Consider the following 21,981-nt stretch of genomic DNA (forward strand, 5'->3'; position numbering starts at 1 on the left):
ATCTGGGGCTTCTCCATGGCCCGGGAGTCGTCCGTCCATGAGAAGAGGGCCCCGGGGAGCCGACCTAAGCGCACAACACTGCACCGCCGCCCTCTTGCCCGCTGGCTTCCCGTACTCTCTGCCCAGGCTCCACACCTGCCCCTGGCACGCTGGCTTTTGGGAGGGCGGTGCTCTCCGTGTTCCCGTGGCCGAGGCCTGGAGGAAAAAGCGAGAATGGGGGATGCACTGAGGGTGGGCACTGTAGGGATGCCAGTGGGGAGGCCCCTCTGCTTTGACCAGGCCGGCTTAGGAGAAGGTAGTGTGAAGTCAGGATCTAGAAGCCTCCTCTCCCAGTACGAGCTGGACTCCTGGACCATGGTAGCAGGTCCGTGAAATTCCACTTTGGGTCATGCATTTGGATTTGGATTTAGACCTCACGAAAAGGCAAAAGCCTGAAGGGAACAGCTCCTCGTGTCTTACCGGTCTAAAGGGGTTGAGACAGCCTCTGCACCAGGGTACAGGGGTGGCACGAACTAAGGGCCCAAAGAAGTGTGTGTGCACCTGGCGGGGGGGCATTTCCAGGGTGCCAGACGGACTGTCCTGGGCCCAGCAAAGTGGGTAGTCCAAAAAGAAAATTATCCTCTTGAAATGGGGTTGGCAAACTTTTTCTGTGAAGGGCCAGAGAGTAAACATCTTAGGCTTTGTGGGCCACATAGCGTCTGCAGTAACTTCTCTGCTGCTGAAGTAGGAAAGGGACCACGACATCACAAAGTGTGGCTCTATTCCAATAAAGCTTTACATACAAAACCGACCACACTTGGCCTGGAGGCTATCATTTGTCGCCTCTTGTCCTAGATGACACCTAAAAAAATTCTAGCCAGTCTCCTTTGGTCCTGTGTTCTGTGCTTCTCCTGCTCTCGGTTCCTACCTCCCCTGCACCATGCTCTAGAATGTATCCTGTTGATCTGTCCGTGACCCCCACGGCTTCTGGGGCAGAGACCGTCCCTGGCATATTTGGGGAGCAAGTGTGTGCGGTGGAAGACGGTGTTTACAGCCACCAAACCTCCCTGAGCACTTCCAGCCCCTTGGCAAAAAGCTCCAGGGTCCACCCAGGAAAAGGGATTTGTGCTGATGCCAGGCACTACCAGAAGATAGCACCCTGGCTTACAATTTCATTCCTTGTTAAAATGCAAACCCATGGGCGGATCTTGACGTCAAGGCTAAACCCCAGAAAGCAGTGCGGCCAGAACCGCCTTCAGACAGGCTGCTCCCACCCTCTGGGGAGCCCTTCCCGTCACAGACCCATCACCGTTCATTTCAGCCTCCTTAGATGAGTAGGAAAAACACTGTGGCTAGCCAGAGACATAAAAATTCTTTGTTATTGGAAAATCTAAGTGTCTGTCCAGGCCTGTGCAGCACCATTAGGTGACGTCAATGGCTCAGGTATCTGAGCTCTGCGTTTCCACTCTTCTCAGAACAGCAGCTAATTCACAGCAATAAAGACGTTTCTATTTAGAGCATCAGAAAAGAGGTGGCCCTGCGATGCTGCATCCCTAGTTCTGTACTAAGGGATTGCCTCCTTTCTCTGTGAAGCAGGAAGGGTTTGAAGGTGGCAGGAAGCCAGGACCTTGACATGCAATTCCATTCAAGCTGACCCACAGCTGCAGGACCTACTCTGCCCCAGGCAGGATGGGCTCACTGAGACAAGCACAGGCTGGTGACCCCACCAGAGAGGAGAGGGCAGTTAGGCACACAAATGGCCGTGGTAACGGTGGGGGTGATACCCAGCAAGAAAGGTACTTGGGGGTTTGAGGATGGGGATGGCACTCAACACTGCGTGGGAGGGACCATGAAGGATGGGTAGAATTGGGGCACACGTGGTTGCAGGGAGACTGGTGGTAAGGAGACTGGGGGTCCAACTGACCGATAAAGAGAGGAAGGAGGAGGAGCAAGCCTAGGTTGGTAGGGGAAGGCTGGGCTTGATTTTGGACGTGAACTGTACTTGGCTCACTCCTGGCATGAGCGTGAATGAGCCCACGGGGGCCTGTGTACTGTGCAGCAGCTTCACCACCCATCACAGGTTGACATGCGCTGGCTTGGGTTCAGTAGCTTGTCTCTAAAGAGCCACCAGGATGCCCTACACCTCTCCCGCTACCCATGTCACCTCCCACGTAGACCTCATCCTTCCTCCTGGAATGTGTCAACTTTGCTGCTGGCAGAATTTATTTTTCTATGAAAGTCAAGTCCCTTCCTTTCCCAGAAGTCCCCAAGGACTTGCCTTTCTATGTGACGATGATATTAAGTGAAAGCTTCCTGATTCTCAATGAAATTCTCAGTGTTGAAAGAGGCATTTTATGTTGGACTAAATCTTAAGAAAAAGCACGATTCCCTTCGCTGTTCTAGAATACTGTGAATAGCCAAATCAATCTTGAGAAAGAAGAACAAAGCTGGAGGCATCATGCTCCCTGATTTCAAGCTACATCACAAAGCTATGGTAATCCCAACGGTATGGTGTTGGCATAAAAACAGACACACAGATCAATGGAACAGAATAGAGAGCTCAGAAATAAACCCACATATATGTGGTCAATTAATTTATGACAAGCCAACAATATACAATGGGGAAGGTATAATCTGTTCAATAAACGGTACTGGGAAAACTTAACTGCCACATGCAAAAGAATGAAAGCGGCCCATTATCTTAGACCATACAGAAAAAATCAACTCAAAATGGATGAAATATTTGAACATATATATTATCTGAAACAATAAAACGCCTAGAAGGAAACACAGGGCCTAAGCTCTTTGACATCAGTCTTGGCTATGATTTTTCAGGTATGACACCAAAAGCAAATGCAACAAAAGAAAAATAAATAATTGAGACTACCATCAAACTAAAAAGCTTCTGCACAGCAATGGAGACTATCAACAAAATAAAAAGGCAACCTACCAAATGGGAGAAAATACTAGCAAATCATATCAGGTTAGGGGTTAATATCCAAAATATATAAAGATCTCATACAACTCAATAGCAAAACAAAAAAAATCTGACTTAAAAATTGGCAGAAGATCTAAATAGGCATTTTTTCAAAGAAGACATAAAGATGGCCAACAGGTACATGCAAAAAGGCTCAACATCACCAGTCATCAGGACAATGCAAATCAGTAACAATGAGGTATCAACTCACCTCTGTTAGAATGGCTGCTATCAAAAAGCTACGAAATGAAACGTGTTGGCTAAGATACGGAGAAAAGGGAACCCTCATGCCCTGTTGGTGGGAATGTATACCGACACAGCACTGTGCAGCTTCCTCAAAAAATTTAAAATGGAATTACCATATATTCTAGCAATTTACTCCTGGACATTTACCCCAAGGAAAGGAAAACACTAACCCAAGAAGATATATACATTCCTAGGTTCATGGCAGCATGGTTTACAACAGCCAAGACCCAGAAACAACCTAAGTGTCCACTGATGGATGAATGGACAAAGAAAATGTGGAAAATATATACAATGGAGCATTATTCAGCCATGAGAAAGAAGGAAATCTTGCTATGTGCGACAACATGGATGGACCTTGAGGTCATTATGCTAAGTGAAATAAGATAGATGAAGGAAGACAAATACTATATGGTATCACTTACATGTACAATCGAAACCAGAAACAAAAAACCAATCATATAGATACAGAGAACAGGTTGGTTGCAAGAGGCGGGCTGGGGGCAGAGGAGTGGGGAGGGAAATGGGTGAAGGGATCAAAAGTACAGATTTCCACTTATAAAACATGTAAGTCATGGGGATATAATGTACAGCACAGTGACTCGTTAACACTGTAATGTAAATTTGAAAGTTGCTAAGAGAATAGGTCTCAAAAGAAGATCTCGTTATAAGAAAAAATTTTATGTCTAGTGATGCATGTTAACGTGACTTATTGTAGTGATAATTTTGCAATATATACAAGTATTGAGTCATTATTTAAAAAAAAAAAAAAAAAAGGATGAGGCATGGGTACCTTCGATGGACTGAGACGCCAGCTGAACGTCCTGCACAGGCTCACGGCTCCCAGGCCCGCCTCCCCTCTGGAAGCTGCCTACTCGAGGTGGGGGAACCCAGGCGTCCACTGGTCCTATCACCCAGCAGTTCCTCTCCTTGCCTGGCCAGCCTCCACCATCTAATCCCACACTCTCCAACTCCCCGACCTGCTCCCCTAAAATGTATTATGCCCCAAAGACCTTCATATCCTTTTAAGATATTATCCCTTCTTTTAAAATCTCCATATACATCAAAGGTCATACTTGTGTTTTCAAACATAGATCACTGGTAATTACTTCAGTACCTTTTAACCAATAAACTTTAAAGCATGAAAATACACATAATCCAGTATTAAAAGTATAATTAAAAAAGAAAATAACAGCATTGCTCTCTATGATAAAACTATCTTTAAATGTTCTTCAACATAGCAACTTACTAAAATTCTGTTACTCCGAAAACAAGATTCTAATGTATTGTTCTACATGATGTAAATGGTAAAAACAAATAGTGCTCATAGTACTAATTTTTACTAATTTGGAACGATTGTTTTTGATAAGAATTTGTAGGAGTGAAATGCTCAAATACATATATGCTTTTCATTCATTTAAGAAATTAAGATGGAAAAAACAGTTATTTGGAAGAAGAATTTTATGCTCTAATATATTAGTCTTTAGTTGCATGGCCACAAGCTAAATCATAACTGATGTGCATTACTAATAAAGCAGAAGCTTGCAGGAAATTTTTTTTTTTAACTATTTGTTAAAGGAGCCTAATTTTGCCATAAACCTCCTAAACTGACAACTACAGTAAGCTATGGAGAAAGACAAGCAGAAAACAATGGTGAGAACGTAATGCGTGGTCAAGCTGACAAAGCGAAGGAAGGAAACTGAATACCGTACCTGCTTATTATTGTCAGTGGTACAACACAGTTTCTTGAGGGAGACAAAATGCCTAATTTTCCTAATAACATAAATGATCAGTTATTAGTGAGTCAGATAGGAGATGATTCAACAAATCAGCAAATGAAAACATCAACAGAATTTCTTAAAGCAAAACCCCAGGGTCCATTCTAGGGCAGATTTAAATTTCAAACAAAACGTAGTCTACGGAAAACCCATTTTTCATACAGAGCCCACACATGCCTTCAGAAACCGGGCTTCCCTTTTAGTCACATTTGGCTCAGAAGCACTTTCCTAATGGGTATTTCATCTTGCAACAGACTCCTGAAGCTTGTCTCCTAGGCATCTTCAGTGATAGGATGAAATGCTACTCCAGACAAAATTGGTTTTAATTCTACTGACACTAATAATTTTACAGCTGATATAAAAAGCAGAAGACTCATTCGGACAATGACCAAATTACATGGCCGTTGTGTTTACATTAATATTCCATATTCTTTCACAGCATGGTCGTCACAATGATGCCATTTTTCAGGCAGAGAAAACTCGTCTTAATTCAAGGTTATGGACAGAATCCCCAGACAGCCTACAGTCTAGCTCATGACCACAAGGGAGACCAGAAAGAGACTATAGCTGCCTCAGCCCGGCTCAAAAATCAATTCAAGGTAGATTTTTCTACTGACAGTGGAACCAGGAATTCCAGGGGGCTATGTGAGATTTTATAGGAATAGGAAAGAATCTCCTCTCTGTCTCTCTTCCTTTGATTCAACTTTCTCTAGAAGACCCTGAAGAGAGCATAGAAAATACCGGTTATTCTGTAATGAGCTTCACTAATCGGGAAGAGGAGAGATTTACCTACTTTTCATAAGAATTTCCTGATAGTACACTGCCTACACCTCAGGGAAAAATAGCACTGTGTCTAGACAAAAGAACTCTCTTATCTGTAAAATCAGAAAGATCAGAAAAACTCATTCTGACAGAAATTCCAAGCAATAGGGTCTCTTCGTCCTTGGTTACCTAAGAACTCTGGTCACAGACACACACACACACAGACACACACACTCCATCTTAGCTCAAGTTCTCTGAAAAGACGGTCTGAGGATGATAATACCACCAATGTGACAGCCATCATGGCCTCTGAGCACGGACCGCTGGTGGAAATGGCCATGCCAAGGGGGCCCGGAGGCCTCTCTCTGTGCTCATAACCCTTGTCAGGCCTGCCAGGGCCCCGCCACCCAGAGGGAAGCTAAATGCCAGGAAATACAAGACAGTGGTCTCTGAACTGAGGGGTAACAATTTCAAAACTTACCAAACAAGTAAAATTGGAGAGGAAATGACTTCCAGGCATTTTGCTCACTTTACAGAATGTTTTGTTTTCTAACCACCCAACAATTTGGAAGGAACTCAGGTAGTCATAAGAGTCACAGGCAGGACTTTCCACTTCTGGTTACTGGCCTGAAAAACTCATACCTCTTCTTCCAAAACATCACAGGACAGCATGTGTCCGTTGTAAACTGTGCTATGAAACTAGTGTTGACCTTCAAGCCAGTTTACTAAAGGCTCCTCAGTGACATACTGTTTGGGGATCCTCTTTGCCTTTGTAAACCCTCTCACAAAATTGAACTGGGAGAAGGAAAAGAGATTACGTATTTACCTTCTTGAATAGTCTTCTCTGATAATCTGAGATTAAATGAAATCAGATCACCTCAGGTTCTAATCAAACACACCTTTCTCTGTGTAACCATGACCTCCAGGGCTCTCTCTGCCTTGGGGAACAAGCCCAGAGCCAGCCCAGAGAGAACCACTACAGAGCCAGTGCCTCAAGGAGAGAAGCCTGGCTCCCAGGGCAGGGTTGAGGCCAGCGAGCCCCGCTGTTTTGTTGTTATTTTGACAGGGGAAGGCCTAAACACAGCTCCTTCAGGGGGTAGTGGGGATAATGGAACCACAGATGATCAGGCGAAGGTGGGCAGCTGGGGAGATGCTTTGTAAAGCCCATCAACAGGAGCAGAGAGGGGGAGGGAAAGCCACATCTGGGGGCTGTTGCGAACCATGTGGAATTGTCCACGATATATGCTATGCACAGCCCCAACCCACCGTATCTGGGGGCCTAACGCTTACACTGGCATTTCAATATGCAAACCCAGTGCCCACATGAGCCCTTCAACTAAAAGAGATCAAGAAATTCATTCTCACCCTCCTTGGCCAATCACCGGGGTGATCTTCACGTGCTGTTGGATGCTGTCCCCGGATTTCCGTCTCGCATAGTAAACCCCCTGCCACTCCTACATAGACAAAGAGAGCTCTTAAAATCCTTCCATCAAAGCTTATGGCTGCTTCTACAGAGGGTCTCGTCAAGCTGAGCAATACCATCCCACTAAATACTGCTCTATCACTGTACCCATTGTGATGCTTACTACCCAAGACTGCGGTGACCATGCACCAAGTCCCCAAAGGCCAACGTGTCCACCTCCAGGCTGGCCTTCCCAGGGTCCAAGGACAGCTGATGAGTAGGTGGAGTTGCCACGCTCAGCCTGTGGGTGTAGCAGCCCCAGGTCAAGGGATTCTTACAGGGTCTTCCCTAAAATCTTCAAGCAACCTCTGAGCTCGATAATATCATCCTTAGTTTATAGACAGGTAAGCCGAGGCTCAGAGAGTCTAATTTGCCCGCATGAGGAAGTGGAGAATGTAGTTCTAAATTCTTGTCTCTTAATTCTCCTTGAAACCTGTCCTCCCCTACTCTCCTATGGGCATCCTACCAAGACTTCTCTGGCATTAGTCTGGCTCCTGGCAGTTTCCATTGATCGAGCAAAGAGGAGTATGAACATTCTGGCTGCCTCTGGACCCTGGGGAGCCAGCAGGGATGAAGAGCCTGTGCCCTCAAGGGGGATCCTGTGGCACCTCCACAAGTTCTGGGAGGGAGGGAATAAACGAGAACCAAATTTTCTCGACAGCCTTTTCTTGCCGCCCCCCCCCCCCCCCCCGCCAAGAGCGGCTAACTGGTGTGCATTCTGGGGTCGCCAGGTGCGTGGTAGTGCTCTCCTGGCCGATTTTTTTTTTTTTAGAGTACTTGATAATGTCCTGATTCCATTTCAGGCTTGCTGTCCCTATTTTTAAGAAATTGATGTTGCCTATCATGTAAACCCAAACTTATTTTATTCATAAAAAGTGGTCCCTAATGAAAAAAATACAGTGCTTATCTAACTTCTTCACATCAGAGAAAGCAAGATCAAAGAAGTCGTACGAGCAAGCATTCTGAGTGCCTAAAAGAAAATGCACAGGGAGCCCCCACCGTGGGAGCCGCACCCTTCCTCTGCAGGGGAGGGCTTGAGGAAAGGAGCCTGTTGCACTCACAGCCTTGCCTTCAGCTGCTGGACAAGTGGACATGACAGGGAGAAGCGAGCTGTAGGTCTCTACCCAGCTATGATGCACACAGGGAACAGAGAAAGGAAAACTGACCAAGAACTGGGCCCATATGTAAATACTGGTATTACAAACTTCGAGTCCCCCGAACACTGGGCACACTAACAACACGACAGCTATATGGGGGAACTCTGCTCAGAGCCAGGAATGAGACTGCGGCAACGACAGGTGGGATATCTTCACCCCAAGGATAAACTCTCCTGTTGCAAACTCATCAGATTCCACAGCATCATAAGGAGCACGTTCATTTGGTATCCAAAATTAACCCAACAATGGACTCATTTTGCAAATACAAGCGATCTTTCACTTAATTATCCTGTTAGGAAAGGAGCTAATCTTAAAGACGTGACATAGAGCTCGCAGGGGGAAAAAAAAAAAGCATCAGGGAGGGGTTTGCAGAGCTCTCTCACTGACCTTGCCCTTCCTGATGCAGGTGTTGATGGTGTCGAGAAGGTCGGCCCGGTTCTTATCACTTTTGGGCAGCTCGGCGAGCTCTTTCCCCAGCAGCTCGCCTTTGTGGTAGCCCATCATCCTTTCAAAGGCTGGGTTGACGTACTGTGAACAGGAGGTGGTTATAGGTCAGTGCGGGTAATGCTGGGTGCCCCCAGGAAGGCTTGCTGGCACACAGAGGGACACACTGCACTATCAAGTAAGCAGTTCCCTGGATGAGCGCTCTCTGCTGTGGGTGCCAACTGGTCCTCATCACTACGCCCCCCGGAGCAGCTGCTTCACTCCTGAGCAGCTACGTATTCATTCAGCACGCCAGCACCCTGGTTCCCTCTGGGACACTGGAAGAAATTCCTTAGCAGACCAAGAGCAAGAAGCCCTCATCTAGCAGAGCCAGCTTCGTGTGGGCCTAATTCATCTTCAATGAAATGAAGTTTTTTATGAAATAAAAAACTCAAAAAATAAAAATGAGTTAGAACAAAAGTTACTTAGTTCAACAGGTTGTGGGTTTACTTTAGTCACACCTCTGCAAGGCCGAGATTTGCTCTCTCATGCCTCCTAACTGCCACTATCTACTAACCAACGCTACGGCTTGGGGCCACTTCCCAGCTCATCTGAACAATAAATCTAATTAAATAGTTTGGGCAGAAAGCAGCCCTTTCAGCGCTGGGCACACATGCGCGCGAGACGAGGCACCCTTAGCACATTCCGAGGTCAGCAGACTAACAGGTTTCTTTCCAAAATTCTGCCCGGGGCCCTGGAATTCAGAGCTCTTTCCTTGCCTGACTCCCAACTCCCAACTCCAGCCTCCAATTTCTTCTCAAAGAATAATCACCAGATGAGAAGCTGAATGAGGGGAACGAGACAAAGAACATGGGGAAAATGGGACCATACGGCCTCTAGGTCATGGATTTCTTTGGGCATCATGCACATCCACCTGCTGCTTCAGACACATTCTTGCAAACTGTAATCACAGTCACTTCTGCACTCCACTCCAAGGACAGCAGTAAGGAGCCCAGTGATGCAGGGACACTCGGGGAGCTAGTCCCTTGAGAACAAAGCTTTACTGACACCATGAAATCCAGGAGCTGGAGGGGTTGGGAGGTTGCTTTGGAGCCTTAGCAGGCAGCCTTGTAGGAGTGATTGATAGAAGAGGAGGGGTGGTGACATTGTCTTCATGCCTTCTTCTCCCATCACCCACATGTGGTGGGCACCACCCTTCTGGGGCTGGGCAGCATGGCCTCTCACCTCGGGGCCTCTGCCCACATGCTCTCCACTTACAATGCCCTTGCCCATCTCCATGCCTTGCCAAGTCTGATTTGTGCCTCCCCTCCTCTAGCAAGCCATCCTTGACCCCCTGCCTAGTCTGAGCTGGTACCACTTCTACAAGCTCCCACTCTCTCCTGTGCAGGCTTCCAGTGACTTCTCATGCCCAATCCCAGTTTTTATTTATCTCTCTCCCTGACTAGACATAAAAATCCTCAAGGGCAAGCCTACTTTGGATTTATCCCTGGATACTCAGAGCTGTTTAGTAAATACGTGATGTATGTACTGTTTTCCTTGTTGGCTAAATCCTCATACCTTTTCCTGTCTGTTTAGTCTACCCTCGCTATTAAATTGAAAACATAGGTAGAAGTCAGGGCCCTTTGCTCATGCTAGGGTTGCTGTAACCTCAGAACACAGCAGGTCCTCTAGGACCTTGACTCTGGAGCCAATGCGCTCAAGTGCAAATCCTGGCTCTGCCAATTACCAGCTCCGTGACTGTGGGCAAGTTACTTGTCTTCTCTGGTTCTCAGCTTCCTCATCTGTAAAATGGCTGCAACAGTAGTGCCTGGTTCATAAAATGGTTTTAAGAAATAAATAAGAATATCTAAAATGCTGAGTGAGGACTGTGCCTGGCACATGGTCAGCTTCGTGTAAATGTCGTCAAGTAAATAGTTTAGATGGAGGGATGAATAGGTAAAGATTGTTCCTGAAGTTAAGTGCTACCCCCTAGGCACACACTCTTCAGGGGCCGTGCCCTGAGAAGGACTCTGGCATGGAGCAAGAACGTTCATGAAATATCCCGTCCAGGAGGACTCCTCTTGAAATCCATAACCCAGATGTCATTTTACTTCCCCCTACACAGAACACCCTCTATTCAACTTCTTTCTCCTTGCTTTTGAGTTTTATATTCAGATCACCAGTAGATTTTAAAGGGGGTAGTCCCTTTCTTCCTGTTCACCGTAAAGGTGGGGAGGGGATGGCACCACCAGAGTACCTCCCCCAGAGATACAGGGTTTCTAACCACTTTAGAATGCTCGCTATAGATTGACGGGCTCTGTTCCCTGTTCAAGGAGTCATCAGTTAGACTACCAACGGGGAAGCCAGCGAGAGCAGGGAGCCCCTTCCACTCGTTATGGAAATCACAACCTGGCTGCCCACTGTCAGAGGCGGGTGCAAAGCAAACGTGTTTCAGCTTCCTCATCTGTAAAATGGCTGCAACAGTAGTGCCTGGTTCATAAAATGGTTTTAAGAAATAAATAAGAATATCTAAAATGCTGAGTGAGGACTGTGCCTGGCACATGGTCAGCTTCGTGTAAATGTCGTCGAGTAAATAGTTTAGATGGAGGGATGAATAGGTAAAGATTGTTCCTGAAGTTAAGTGCTACCCCCTAGGCACACACTCTTCAGGGGCCGGAATTCATCGGTCCTGTCTGGATGTAAGTGAGGGGAATGCGAGATGTGCACCTGGTTGGAAGCAGACATGTCTGGTTTCTCTGCGGTCCAGGGTACAGACCTGTGTGCAGGTGGGCAGTACGGTAGCACCGTGAAGAAGCTTCCAGGCCCACTTCAGGGAACAGCCAGAAAATTCTATAAAGACAGTCCAACAGGGAACCAGGAAGGCAGGTTCTGCAGTCAGAAAGACATGGCTACGTATTTTGGTTCCAATACTTACTACTGGGGCTTTCCTTGAGTAAATTCCTTGACCTTGCTGGGCCTCAGTTTCCCATCTGTATTATGGGGCACTCTCCTTCACGGAGTTACTGAATGGAAAGGAGGTAACGTTATGGACCTGTTTATGACGGGGCCCAGGCAGGGCAGGCTGCTGCTGTTACTGGTTGGGGACGAGAGCAGGGTTTGCCTGTGTGCAGTGGGGGCTCTGTCGTGGGGCACGGCCTTTGGTTTCTACGGATGACCGGAATTGCTCCAGGTGTAAACTCAGTGCCATTACGCAAACCAACTGCAGGCAGGCCGCTATCTACTGATGGTAAAGTCTACATTTCAGAATATTGTTGAGTGTAAATGTCTTACCTTCCAACAAATATAGTAAGATGACTTTACTACAGTAAAGGTTTGTCTACTATACCCATTTTCTTCAGAAGATAACTTTACCATACAAGACAGCTCTATGATTATAATACCAACTGTAGGCAAATAAATGAGTACCTCTGAAATATTTCATTCCCATAGGCACCCCCCCTTTAGCATTTACTCTATAATTCTGACATACTTCTGTGTCATGTAAATGCTGTCTTTACAAATGGTCAAAGAATTTCACCTATCTTGGTCAAAGAAAGCACAGGTTCTAATCTAACTAATTTTTTATTCTTATTGGATATCTAATTCTTAAACTAAGTCCATCAGTTGTTTTTTTTTTTTTTTTTAACATATTTTGATGCTTCTTTCTCCAAAGAAAATATACAAAAATGTAAGGCTTATTGCAAAGTCCCTTGAAAAAGGATGGCTCAAACTTGAAAGGTTCTATTTAGACATCTCCGGATAAAAAGTGTCTCCATACCTGAATCACATGGTCATCGCTTGTGATCTCTATGGCTTCGTGACAGTGGTCTAACGCTGTAAACACTGAATTACAGGCCCTGTAAGTTGCAAAAGATGGACTTTAGTGCAGCTATAAAACCATTAGCATATCATGTGTTAATTTACCAAAGTGAACAGTTGCCCCAAATTCATTAAACCCATGCCCTTTTGGAAGGAAAATAAACACCCTAGCCTTTCAAACTAAACTAGTTAGTTTGAATAAACAACAGCATATATTTCTGTGACTAAAACACAAAGAACTATAATCCCGCCAACTCTTCATGTATCATGGAATGAATCACCTAGATGCCAAATGAAACCTTAATACTGACAAAAGAGAACCAAGTTGCAGGAGACCATCTTCTAAGTCTCCTGAGTCTATGTTAACACTGTTCTGTTTCATTCCTAGTGTGGTCATGGAAAAGTCAAGACCCCAGCAATTAGGAGAACTCAATTAAGCCCAAATTGAATCTGAGGTATTCTGTCTGTCCTTTTGCAACAGACACAGAAACATTTTTTCCTCCTTTCTTACTTTCGTCATCTCTGATAAACAAGCCTTTATACGGTACTTTGCTTTCAACCCCACCCACTGGCATGACGGAAGGCAGATATGGCAGAATTCCCCTTGCCTGGTTAATCATACAGCCCTCCAGGTAGGCACTTTTCTTGGTGACCTTTCTTGTCCGAGTGGAAAATTCGACATCATTTCAACTTCTAGTTTCTTGGTTAGAATTTTAAGTACCTTCTAATCTAGTGCAACTCCAAATACAGCAAGTTATTTACTACCTAACACAGAAAGTATGTAGCTAGTTACTAGAGCTTTGTTATTTGTACGGGCTGTTTAAAGAATCCCAGTGAGGGCTTTCTTACCCATTACAAAAAAAAACAAAAACAAAACCAAAAAAACCAAAAACACAGGTTTAGTTGATTGATGCTGCTTCTTATAAAACATATCTTAAGATGTTATTCATTTTTTCCACTCATGAAGGCATCTAACTTTGCCATCCTGTTTTAAACTACTGACAAGGGAGAGGGCAGAAAAAACTGAGTCAAGTTTGGTTCTGTATTTTGCCAGTTATGGGACCCTGAGCAACTTTTTATCCTGGCTGGTCCCCAGCTTCCTCGTCTACAAAATGAGAATAACAACACCCATTTTACAGGTTGCTGTAAACATCAAAAGAGTTTATGTGAGGCATTTCTCAAAGTGCTTCGGATAATGTAAGAATTCAGCATATAGTCCTTAGTATTATTTGTAAGCTCCCAGGGCAGTATTTCCTTACTCTCTAACCCTTTCAATGGCCAGTGGTAAAAAGAAAAGTGAACCATAACCTATCTTTTCTCATGAGTATCCCTGAAATATCTAATCAAAAACTGTATTCAATATTAGCAAGGTAATCTGCAGGAGGAGTACAAGATCTTAGTCCCTTGAGGGGTACGGTTCCCGTAGCTGCAGGGATGAAGGTACCAGTGTGGGCAGGTAAATAAGTAATCAACGATGGGGTGAGCCGAGCACAAGGTAAGCCTAACTCCTCTGAGATCCCTGATAGATGCAACAGGTTTCCTTATTTCAATAGCTTCAGTCTAACTAACTTGAACCATGGACTGTCTTAATACCGTCGCTGCATTTGTAAACAAGATCATTTAATATTAGAAAAAGAATAATAGAGGTTTTAAAATTCTTACCAAAGTCACTACTATACTACCTTTCACGAAGAGGCAAGCAAGAGCTAGTCCCATCAGTAGTATTTTCTAGGCACGTGGGTCCAGAACCCGGCCTGGCAGCACAGGAAAGGGTATCCTGATCTCCAGGGGTCCCATGTGGAAACACACACTGTGTGTGGACTAATCCTAACATTTGAGAGCTGGATAATTAAGCAATAACACACTTTATCAAGGGATAAATTCCTCTCCTGCCCATTTTCTGAAAGTGCCTGTACGTCTCACCTAAGCATTTAAACGGGTCCTTCAGCCTATTAGTGTTTTTGTCAATTCGAGAGCTGCCCTGATGTAAGACCTTAGCTCCAACTGCCGAAATTTATCTATGCAATATTCACTGTGTGATGATCCACAAAGCATAAAACCTTCCGTGTAATGCCCGACAGAACAAGACAAATTCGTACCAACCGTCGAGGGAGGAGAACATGAGCAGGGCCAGCAGGCTGTTCTCTCCCAGTGACAGGCTTCATGGCACTGTTCAGACCTAGGCTTTAAACCAATTTGGTTGATGGTTCTATTTAAATAAACCTGCGGCAAAATGAGGTAATCAATTTAAATCATGTTCCTAGAGTTTGGAAATTTAATTGCTTGTATTAATTATTAATAGTCTTCATGCAGAAGAGCCTTAGCTGTATTCATTTTCTGTTCTCAGGAACCATGTAACTGTGCCTCGGATCTATTTTTGTATCCTTCAGGTTGAGAAGTTGCAAAATCGGAAACAGCTCAAAGGCAAGGTAAACTCGATGTGGAAACCCATGAAGTGCAGGCCATGGAACCACGACCCCTCACCTTCGTAAGGGCCCTTGAAGGTCCCAACGGACACGGCAAATATTACAGGGGCCCTGGTGTGACGTCTACAAAGAACATCGTGCTGTGACGGGGTGCCGAGTGTCTCCAACCAAACAGCAGGATGCCTGGATCCCACCCCACACTGCCACCGACACACTGGGTAGCTGTGATCCTGTCAAGAGTCTCCCTGGCTCTCAGTGTTTTCCTCTGTCCCAATATTGGGGCTGGGATGGTCGGGTGGCATTGTGCCTGCCACCAGGGTCCATGCCAGGAAAAGGCGCTCTAGAAATGTCTACGGATAATGAGAAGGGTAGCATTCCGTGGAATACAAAGTTTTGTCCCTCAGGCACTTAGATTCTTGCTGAAACTTAGGACTGCTACAGTCTTAAGACTAGGAGTAAACTAAACCTGATGATTTGAGTCTACGTCCTGGCTAACAGCTATCAAACTGATAGGAAATAACAGCTGGTCCTGCGTTAGTATCAACCGATCAGTTTAAGTTCCCAGTAAGTAGCTAAATCTTATCTGCATTTTGGTTAACATAGCCCTTTTCAATGATAAAGAGAGAAAACATTAGTAGAGGTAAGTGGTCATAATTTACCCCATATTTCCCCAGACAGTCCCCATTTCATGATTTGTGCCGTTTAATATAGTAATTCATCCAGCACACATAGGATTTTCTTCTCTTTAGAAGTTATTCTTTATCATGGAATTTTAAAATTCAGTATTTGCTTGAGCACATGATCCTTCTTTTGTCTTGGTTAAATTTCGTTACCACAAACCAAGACCTGGACAAAAGCTTCTACCTTCAACATTTGACATCACCCTTGTAGTACAGCCTGTCCTTGAAGAATGCTGGTAATGTCACATATTTAGCTGCAGCTGGGGGAGGAATTGCAAAGAAAAGTATTATATAATTAGACTATAATTATTCTGGCATTGTATAATAAAGAGCCTCATTTTCCCCATCGGCAGCAAGTGACAGAGTGGCCTGCCTGACTCTGAGATGCAGGTGGGTTCTTTAGATGTCCTCGGATGCGGAAGGAGCTGGGGAGATCACGGAATGGGTCATTACCCCCCGACTGAGGGGCCCAGATAGAGGGTATGCAGGAAGGGTCAAACCAGGCCCACATACCCTTCTCCAAAAAAGGGAAGGAAGCTAGAGATGCTTGAGGCAGAACCAGCCAAAAAGCAATGGAAGAAACTGACTGCTTAGTCCTTCTCTGGCCTTCTGTGAAGAACTCTTGCTTTCCTCTCCCCACTGTGGGGGCTGTTCTCATGCTGGCTGCTCGTGACTGGGAAGAGAGACTCTTTACCAGCCAACCTGAAGCTGCTGTGGAAAGGGATCCGCACACGGGGCAAAGCCAGCCTCCTGGCACCACTGCCTGCCTGGGTCAAGTCCACTCACCAACCGCACATTGATTTCTATTACTAACTTGAGCCTTTGCATTATGACCTCTCCGACCAGCTCCCGTCAGTGAGGGGTGAGAAGTTCTAAGATCTACATCATGCTATGTACTTAGAAGCTTGCCAAGTTCTGAACCTGATGAGACCTTCGTAAGTGGTCAGTGCCCTGGCTCTAAGCAAATTTCATCAGCACAATAACGGGAAGCCCTTTCTTTTAACCCTCACGTTGGCTGAGAAGGTTTATTTCGGATCGCCAGACCTGCCTTTGCCCTGTGTGGACAAGGTACCTTCTGACTTCCTACACATGCCATCACATGCGAGGTTGCTGAAGAGAATTCAAAATGCAGTTACTTAAAATGCCATGAGGGAATTACCTACCAACGCAGTAAGGGGACTGCTGTTCATTTCTGTTGTAGATAATACACAGCTGAAGAATTAAAACAAAATGAAACCCCTGTTTTTCTAATTCTATTTTGAAAACATCTAAAAGTACAATCTTTTTATCCCCAATGAAAAACAGTAGAGACCCCAAGGAATAAAAAGAATGTACAATAAACAAAAATTGCTGAAGTAAAGGCAATGAGTTTTCTCAAAAAATTTTATGAAGTTCTCTGAAGCTGATAAATACAAAGATACAAAGAAACCAAGGCCTTTAAACTTATGTATTCAAAACTCCTTAGCAATATTCCTCACTATAGACTGTTAAAATACCTGAATTTTCACTAGTTTGACTTTTTAAAAAAGTACTTTCCCACCTAAGAAAGTGACTATTTATCCCCATACTGTTTTTTTTTTTTTTTTAAGATTTTATTTATTTATTTGAGAGAGAAAGAAAGAGAGAGCACAAGCAGGGGAGGTAAGGGCAGAGGGCAAAGGAAAAGCAGACTCCCCGCCGAGCAGGGAGCCTGATGCAGGGCTCAATCCCAGGACCCTGAGATCATGATCTGAGCAGAAGGTAGACAGTTTAACTGATTGAGCCATCCAGACATCCCTCTCGACACTCTTTCTTAAAGCTCTCTGTCCACCAAAAAGTTACTTCCCTAATCAGGGTAAACCCCCAAAAACCTGCCTTTGTGGGTTTACGTCAATCCATTTTACTTCAAAGGATGTCAGAAAGAAATTAAGTTTATAAATGGTTTTGTCCTCTTTGAATGCAAATTAAGTAATCAAGATAAGCATAATCATTACACTGAGATGCTATCTTATTTTTCACTGAGCCTCAAACCATCATGACCTCTGGGTTGGCCAGAGAGAGAAGCCCTGCCAAGGACGTTCTGGCATCCAACAGCCTGGAGCTGCTAAGGACTTCAGCGCCCCTCGCACCCCCCCGCCCAGGCTATAGGTTGGCAAGAGCCTCCTCTCTGCCCTTCTCTCTCTACTCGAGGGGGACAGGTTGAAGAAATCGGGGTCTGGGAATGTGGTAGAGTGGAGCCTGTGTAAAACCAGGAATGAGCTAGGGCCCTCATATCCCGAGACATCCCCAAAGCAGAACATCCTGCCAACAGCTAGACATCTACAGAGAATCCCAGCTCAGAGGTGAGCTTCATGAAAAGCCTGCTTTTAAAGCACTATATGCCTGTAAAGAGATGTAAGATTTCTTGAACATACGTCCTTGCATACTGAAGTCACAGACTTCATGAAACTGCTCTCATGGTTACAGAGCAGTTCTCATGGCTAGCATAACAAATATACCCACTGGTTTGCCCCATTCATAACAATCCAAGCAGGCATTTATAAGTGTTAAAGTAGTAAATAGAAAGTAATCCTCAAAGGCTACTCTTAACCTCAATTTAAGTATATGAAAATTATACAGTATTTTTCCTCAAATCTAATTTTAAAACTGCCGTACATAGTGGAAAATATTGTCAAAACAAGAAATGATTTTTCATTTATTTCATTTAAGCAGAAGGCTCCCCATTTAGAATCTGCTGTTTACCAGCTACCATCACCCACTTAACAGTTTAGAAACCCCTGGGATTCAGCTAGGAACCTGTGAACAGCGGCCTCATGACAAAAACAGCTGTACAACACTGTTAACCTCGCACTCCTTCTTATTTTGCTACATACCGTAATTTGAACTGAGAGCGAACTTCCCCGTGTTCTATTTGAATCAGTTCGTTATAGCAAGCAATTATGCTGCTATTCTCCATAAATCTCTGAAAAGAAAACAAAAATAATATGTAAGACATACAGTTACTTCTTAAAGAGTCAAATGAACTTAGTTTTTCCCACGCCAGGTAACTCTGTTACATAAGACAACTTGAGAAGTTGAAATGAGCTGAGATGAAAAAAAAAAAAAAAGTCAAGCTGTTTGAAACCCTTGTTTAAATGTATGAGAAACAACAGACCAGATTTTACTGTATATTTAACTCCCTTGATGACAAAGGTGGGGAAAAACTTAAGAATACTCACAGGAAGATAAACACACAAGGGCACAGATTACCTCCCCAGGCTTGTGAATTACTGAAACATGTTTGCTTCACATTGCGCTAAAGCTTTTAAATCCAACACTGGACATGTTCAGTGTGTGCATGGTATGAATGACCCTTTTCAAGAGAAGAGACCCGTCTTTGCTTACTTCCTCATCTTCTGACTTCATCCTCCTCCTCTCACACTCTCACTCACTCACACACACATACTCTTCCATGCATCTAGTGTGGATGGCTTCTACTTTGGGGAATACTTCTGGCCTCCCACTATCCCAGGGGGGAAGCTGGTAAGGGGTACCTTACAAGCTGGTAAGGGGGGAAGCCATGAACACACACAGAAGAGAAATACTTTCTCTTTTTATTGCAAAGCAAAGCTAAACATGGTTAGGTTCAGGCTCAACTTCTGGATGGGTGAAGATTATGTAACAGCCTGTAGCCAAGCTCTGAGCATTGTTAGTGGATGCTTTCTAAGATACTAAAAAGGATCTGTGATAAAAATAAGTTTCAAAAATGTTGCAATAAACACAGTTGGGCAGGTTTCTTTTTTTAAGACACAAACTTAAGTAGTTAACTTTTGTTGTCTGTTTTTAATTATAAAAGTTACACACATTAATTTAAGATGTATAAATTCAGGGGATGCCTGGGTGGCTCAGTCGGTTAAGCATCTGCCTTTGGCTCAGGTCATGATCTCAGGGTCCTGGGATCGAGCCCCGAATCAGGCTTCCCTCTCCCTCTGCCCCTTCCCCGCCCCAGCTCATTCTCTGTCTCAAATGAATAAAATCTTAAAAAAAAAATGTATAAATTCAGAAAAATATAAAGAAAAAAGCCCTCAAGTCACTGATCATGTCAAAAGCTACAGATATCATTACATTTGGTTTATTTTCCTTAGGCTCCAAAGCCTTTATGTACGTATATATGTACTATATTGATTACAGTATATAAAATCTGTATATAAAGTCAGTATACAAAATCATACTATATTTTCACTTTCATTTCTAATTACTTAGTTTTTATTTTTCTTTAGCTCTAAGAACTAAACACCGTAGTATTTAGCGAACAACAGCTTTCTAAAAGTGACAGTTCCTAAAACACTGGAGCACTGGGGTGTTCACAGCTGACACTTAATGCAGGTTTTTGTAGTCCAGAGGCAGACTCTACTACCTCTCCTTGGAGGATTTCCTAGGCTATAGTTAACTGGTATCACTGAAATAATGCGAGTGAATCAAAAGTAGTGGCCTTCAAACTTCAGCATGCTAAGAATCACCAGGCTTTCTGCTAGATTCCTGGGCTCTGCATTCAGACATTTAAAGCTGTTTCTTCTCAGAGCGCTCGCTCTGCTCATGGGCCATACTGCTAGCGCGCCCTGGGTATCACCAGGGGTGGCAAGAGTAAGAACAGAGTCCTCACTCATTTCCCAAGTTGATTTGACCCCAGACGCCTTTTTCCTGGAACACCTATCAAGAGATTTTGGAACACTAGTGCTCCACGGTACAGTCTGGGAACTACTTTACTGGACCCAACAGGGAGTGTGGACTTCAGTAACACACTGTTGCATCTTCACTTTGTCATGACTAGGAGCTCTGGCAAGCTCTTTAGTTATTTTGAGCCTGTTTCCTCCTCTGCAAAAATGGCGAAAATATTAAATCTCTTGAGTGTAGATGAGGATTAAGCAAATCCCCTCAAATGGAGCTTGACCAACGATCCGTCTTAGCACTCCACTTTCTCCTCCGGAGGAAGCCTCCCCAGGGAGAAGCTGTGTCCAACCTACATAGCCCTGGCAGGCCTGGCCCACTGTATTTCAGAGTAAGCGCTCCACGCACACCTGGTGAGAAAGTGTCCCATCCAATGGATAAAGGGACACAACCAAGGTTCACAGAGATGCCGCTGCAATCGTCCTCTGCTAAGTAAGACACTGGTTTGTAAAAGGCTCGCAGCGGACTGAGCCCCGTGTGGTCGGTCGCTTACACACAGCTACCGAAGCTTCAAGGAGAAGCTGCTGTGAAATATCGGATGGCACATTTTGTTCCTGGATCCCCATGCACGGACCCAGACTGCTGCACTGGCCAATCGGCTCGCAACACAGAGCTGAGTTTCAGCAGATGATTTAATACAATCAAAACAGCCCAGAGATGACAAACAATCTCAAGGAAGGCAAGAATAGCGGGCATATTTGGAAGGGTGCTTGGGGAGAAAGCTGCCAAAGACAAGATTTTACCCAAAAAAGGAGACTAGCCACCTGGAGAGCTGCTTGAGCTGATTCTGAGCCACAGTAACTCAGGAGGGAAAGGCTCAGTAGGTGCAGTGTGCTTCTCACAGAAGAGCTCGAGCTCTCTGGGGGCACCCTGACCTAGCTGGCAAACAGCCTTGATCAGACCCAGGGCTAAAGATTACTGGGTGGTCCCTGACAGGTACCATTTTTCATGCTCCCAGGAAGGGTGTTATCCAAGGGGCTGCCTGCAAAAAGCAGCACCATATCCTGACAAAGGCAAATGAAACCTACTAGAGCTGCCACTACAAGAGGTGACTGACAGGCTCCAAGAGAAATAAAAAGAAAACAGTGGATTTTACCTCCTCAATTTGCTTAGTGGCATTTGCACCCAAAGAGGGCCAGGTGTCTCTCCTGGTAGTAAATGTGTCATCTCAGCCCTCCAGCCAAGACAGCAATCTCTAAACCAGTCAGAGGTAGGATCAATGAACTAAAAGGCAAATTCTAGGACAGTTAACAGCATCCATGTGGCTCCTCATTGACAGAAACTACAGGGTGTCAGGCCATTCTCTCAGCTCCCAGAGAATTGAGGAAAACCGCTGCATCCTCATACTCCCAGAGATCCTGCCTCACAGGTGAAGAACAATGTTGGGGTGGGGGTCAACATTTAACCTCACATCTAGGAAACCTGTGAATAATTTTACATTATTTCTCAGCAAATGGAGTTGTAAGAGTTGGTCTCAGCCACATGGCTTGACAATTTTTCTTTTCCAATTCTCCGTTCCAGAACTCAGAGGCATTGTCTTAGGCATTCTCATTAAGACACAGCACCTAAGAACAGCATTCAGAACCAAA

General features: G+C 44.6%; 1 protein-coding gene across 6 annotated transcripts in view; it reads right to left on the reverse strand.

The window, feature by feature from the left end:
• Window positions 1-21,981, reverse strand: part of PDE8B (phosphodiesterase 8B) — a 247,949-nt gene that overhangs the window by 69,729 nt on the left and 156,239 nt on the right. For all 6 annotated transcript variants that reach the window (XM_032404155.1, XM_032404154.1, XM_032404153.1 and 3 more), the window contains exons 6-10: window positions 18,559-18,647; window positions 12,560-12,638; window positions 8,746-8,886; window positions 7,105-7,193; window positions 4,912-4,972 (exon numbers count right to left, since the gene is read on the reverse strand). In XM_032404155.1, the coding sequence (XP_032260046.1) occupies window positions 4,912-4,972; window positions 7,105-7,193; window positions 8,746-8,886; window positions 12,560-12,638; window positions 18,559-18,647 (459 nt within the window). The remainder of the gene's footprint in view (window positions 1-4,911; window positions 4,973-7,104; window positions 7,194-8,745; window positions 8,887-12,559; window positions 12,639-18,558; window positions 18,648-21,981) is intronic.

This window comes from Phoca vitulina, unplaced genomic scaffold, assembly GCF_004348235.1.
Source record: "Phoca vitulina isolate PV1807 unplaced genomic scaffold, GSC_HSeal_1.0 scaffold6, whole genome shotgun sequence".
In the NCBI taxonomy this organism is placed as follows: Eukaryota; Metazoa; Chordata; class Mammalia; order Carnivora; family Phocidae; genus Phoca; species Phoca vitulina.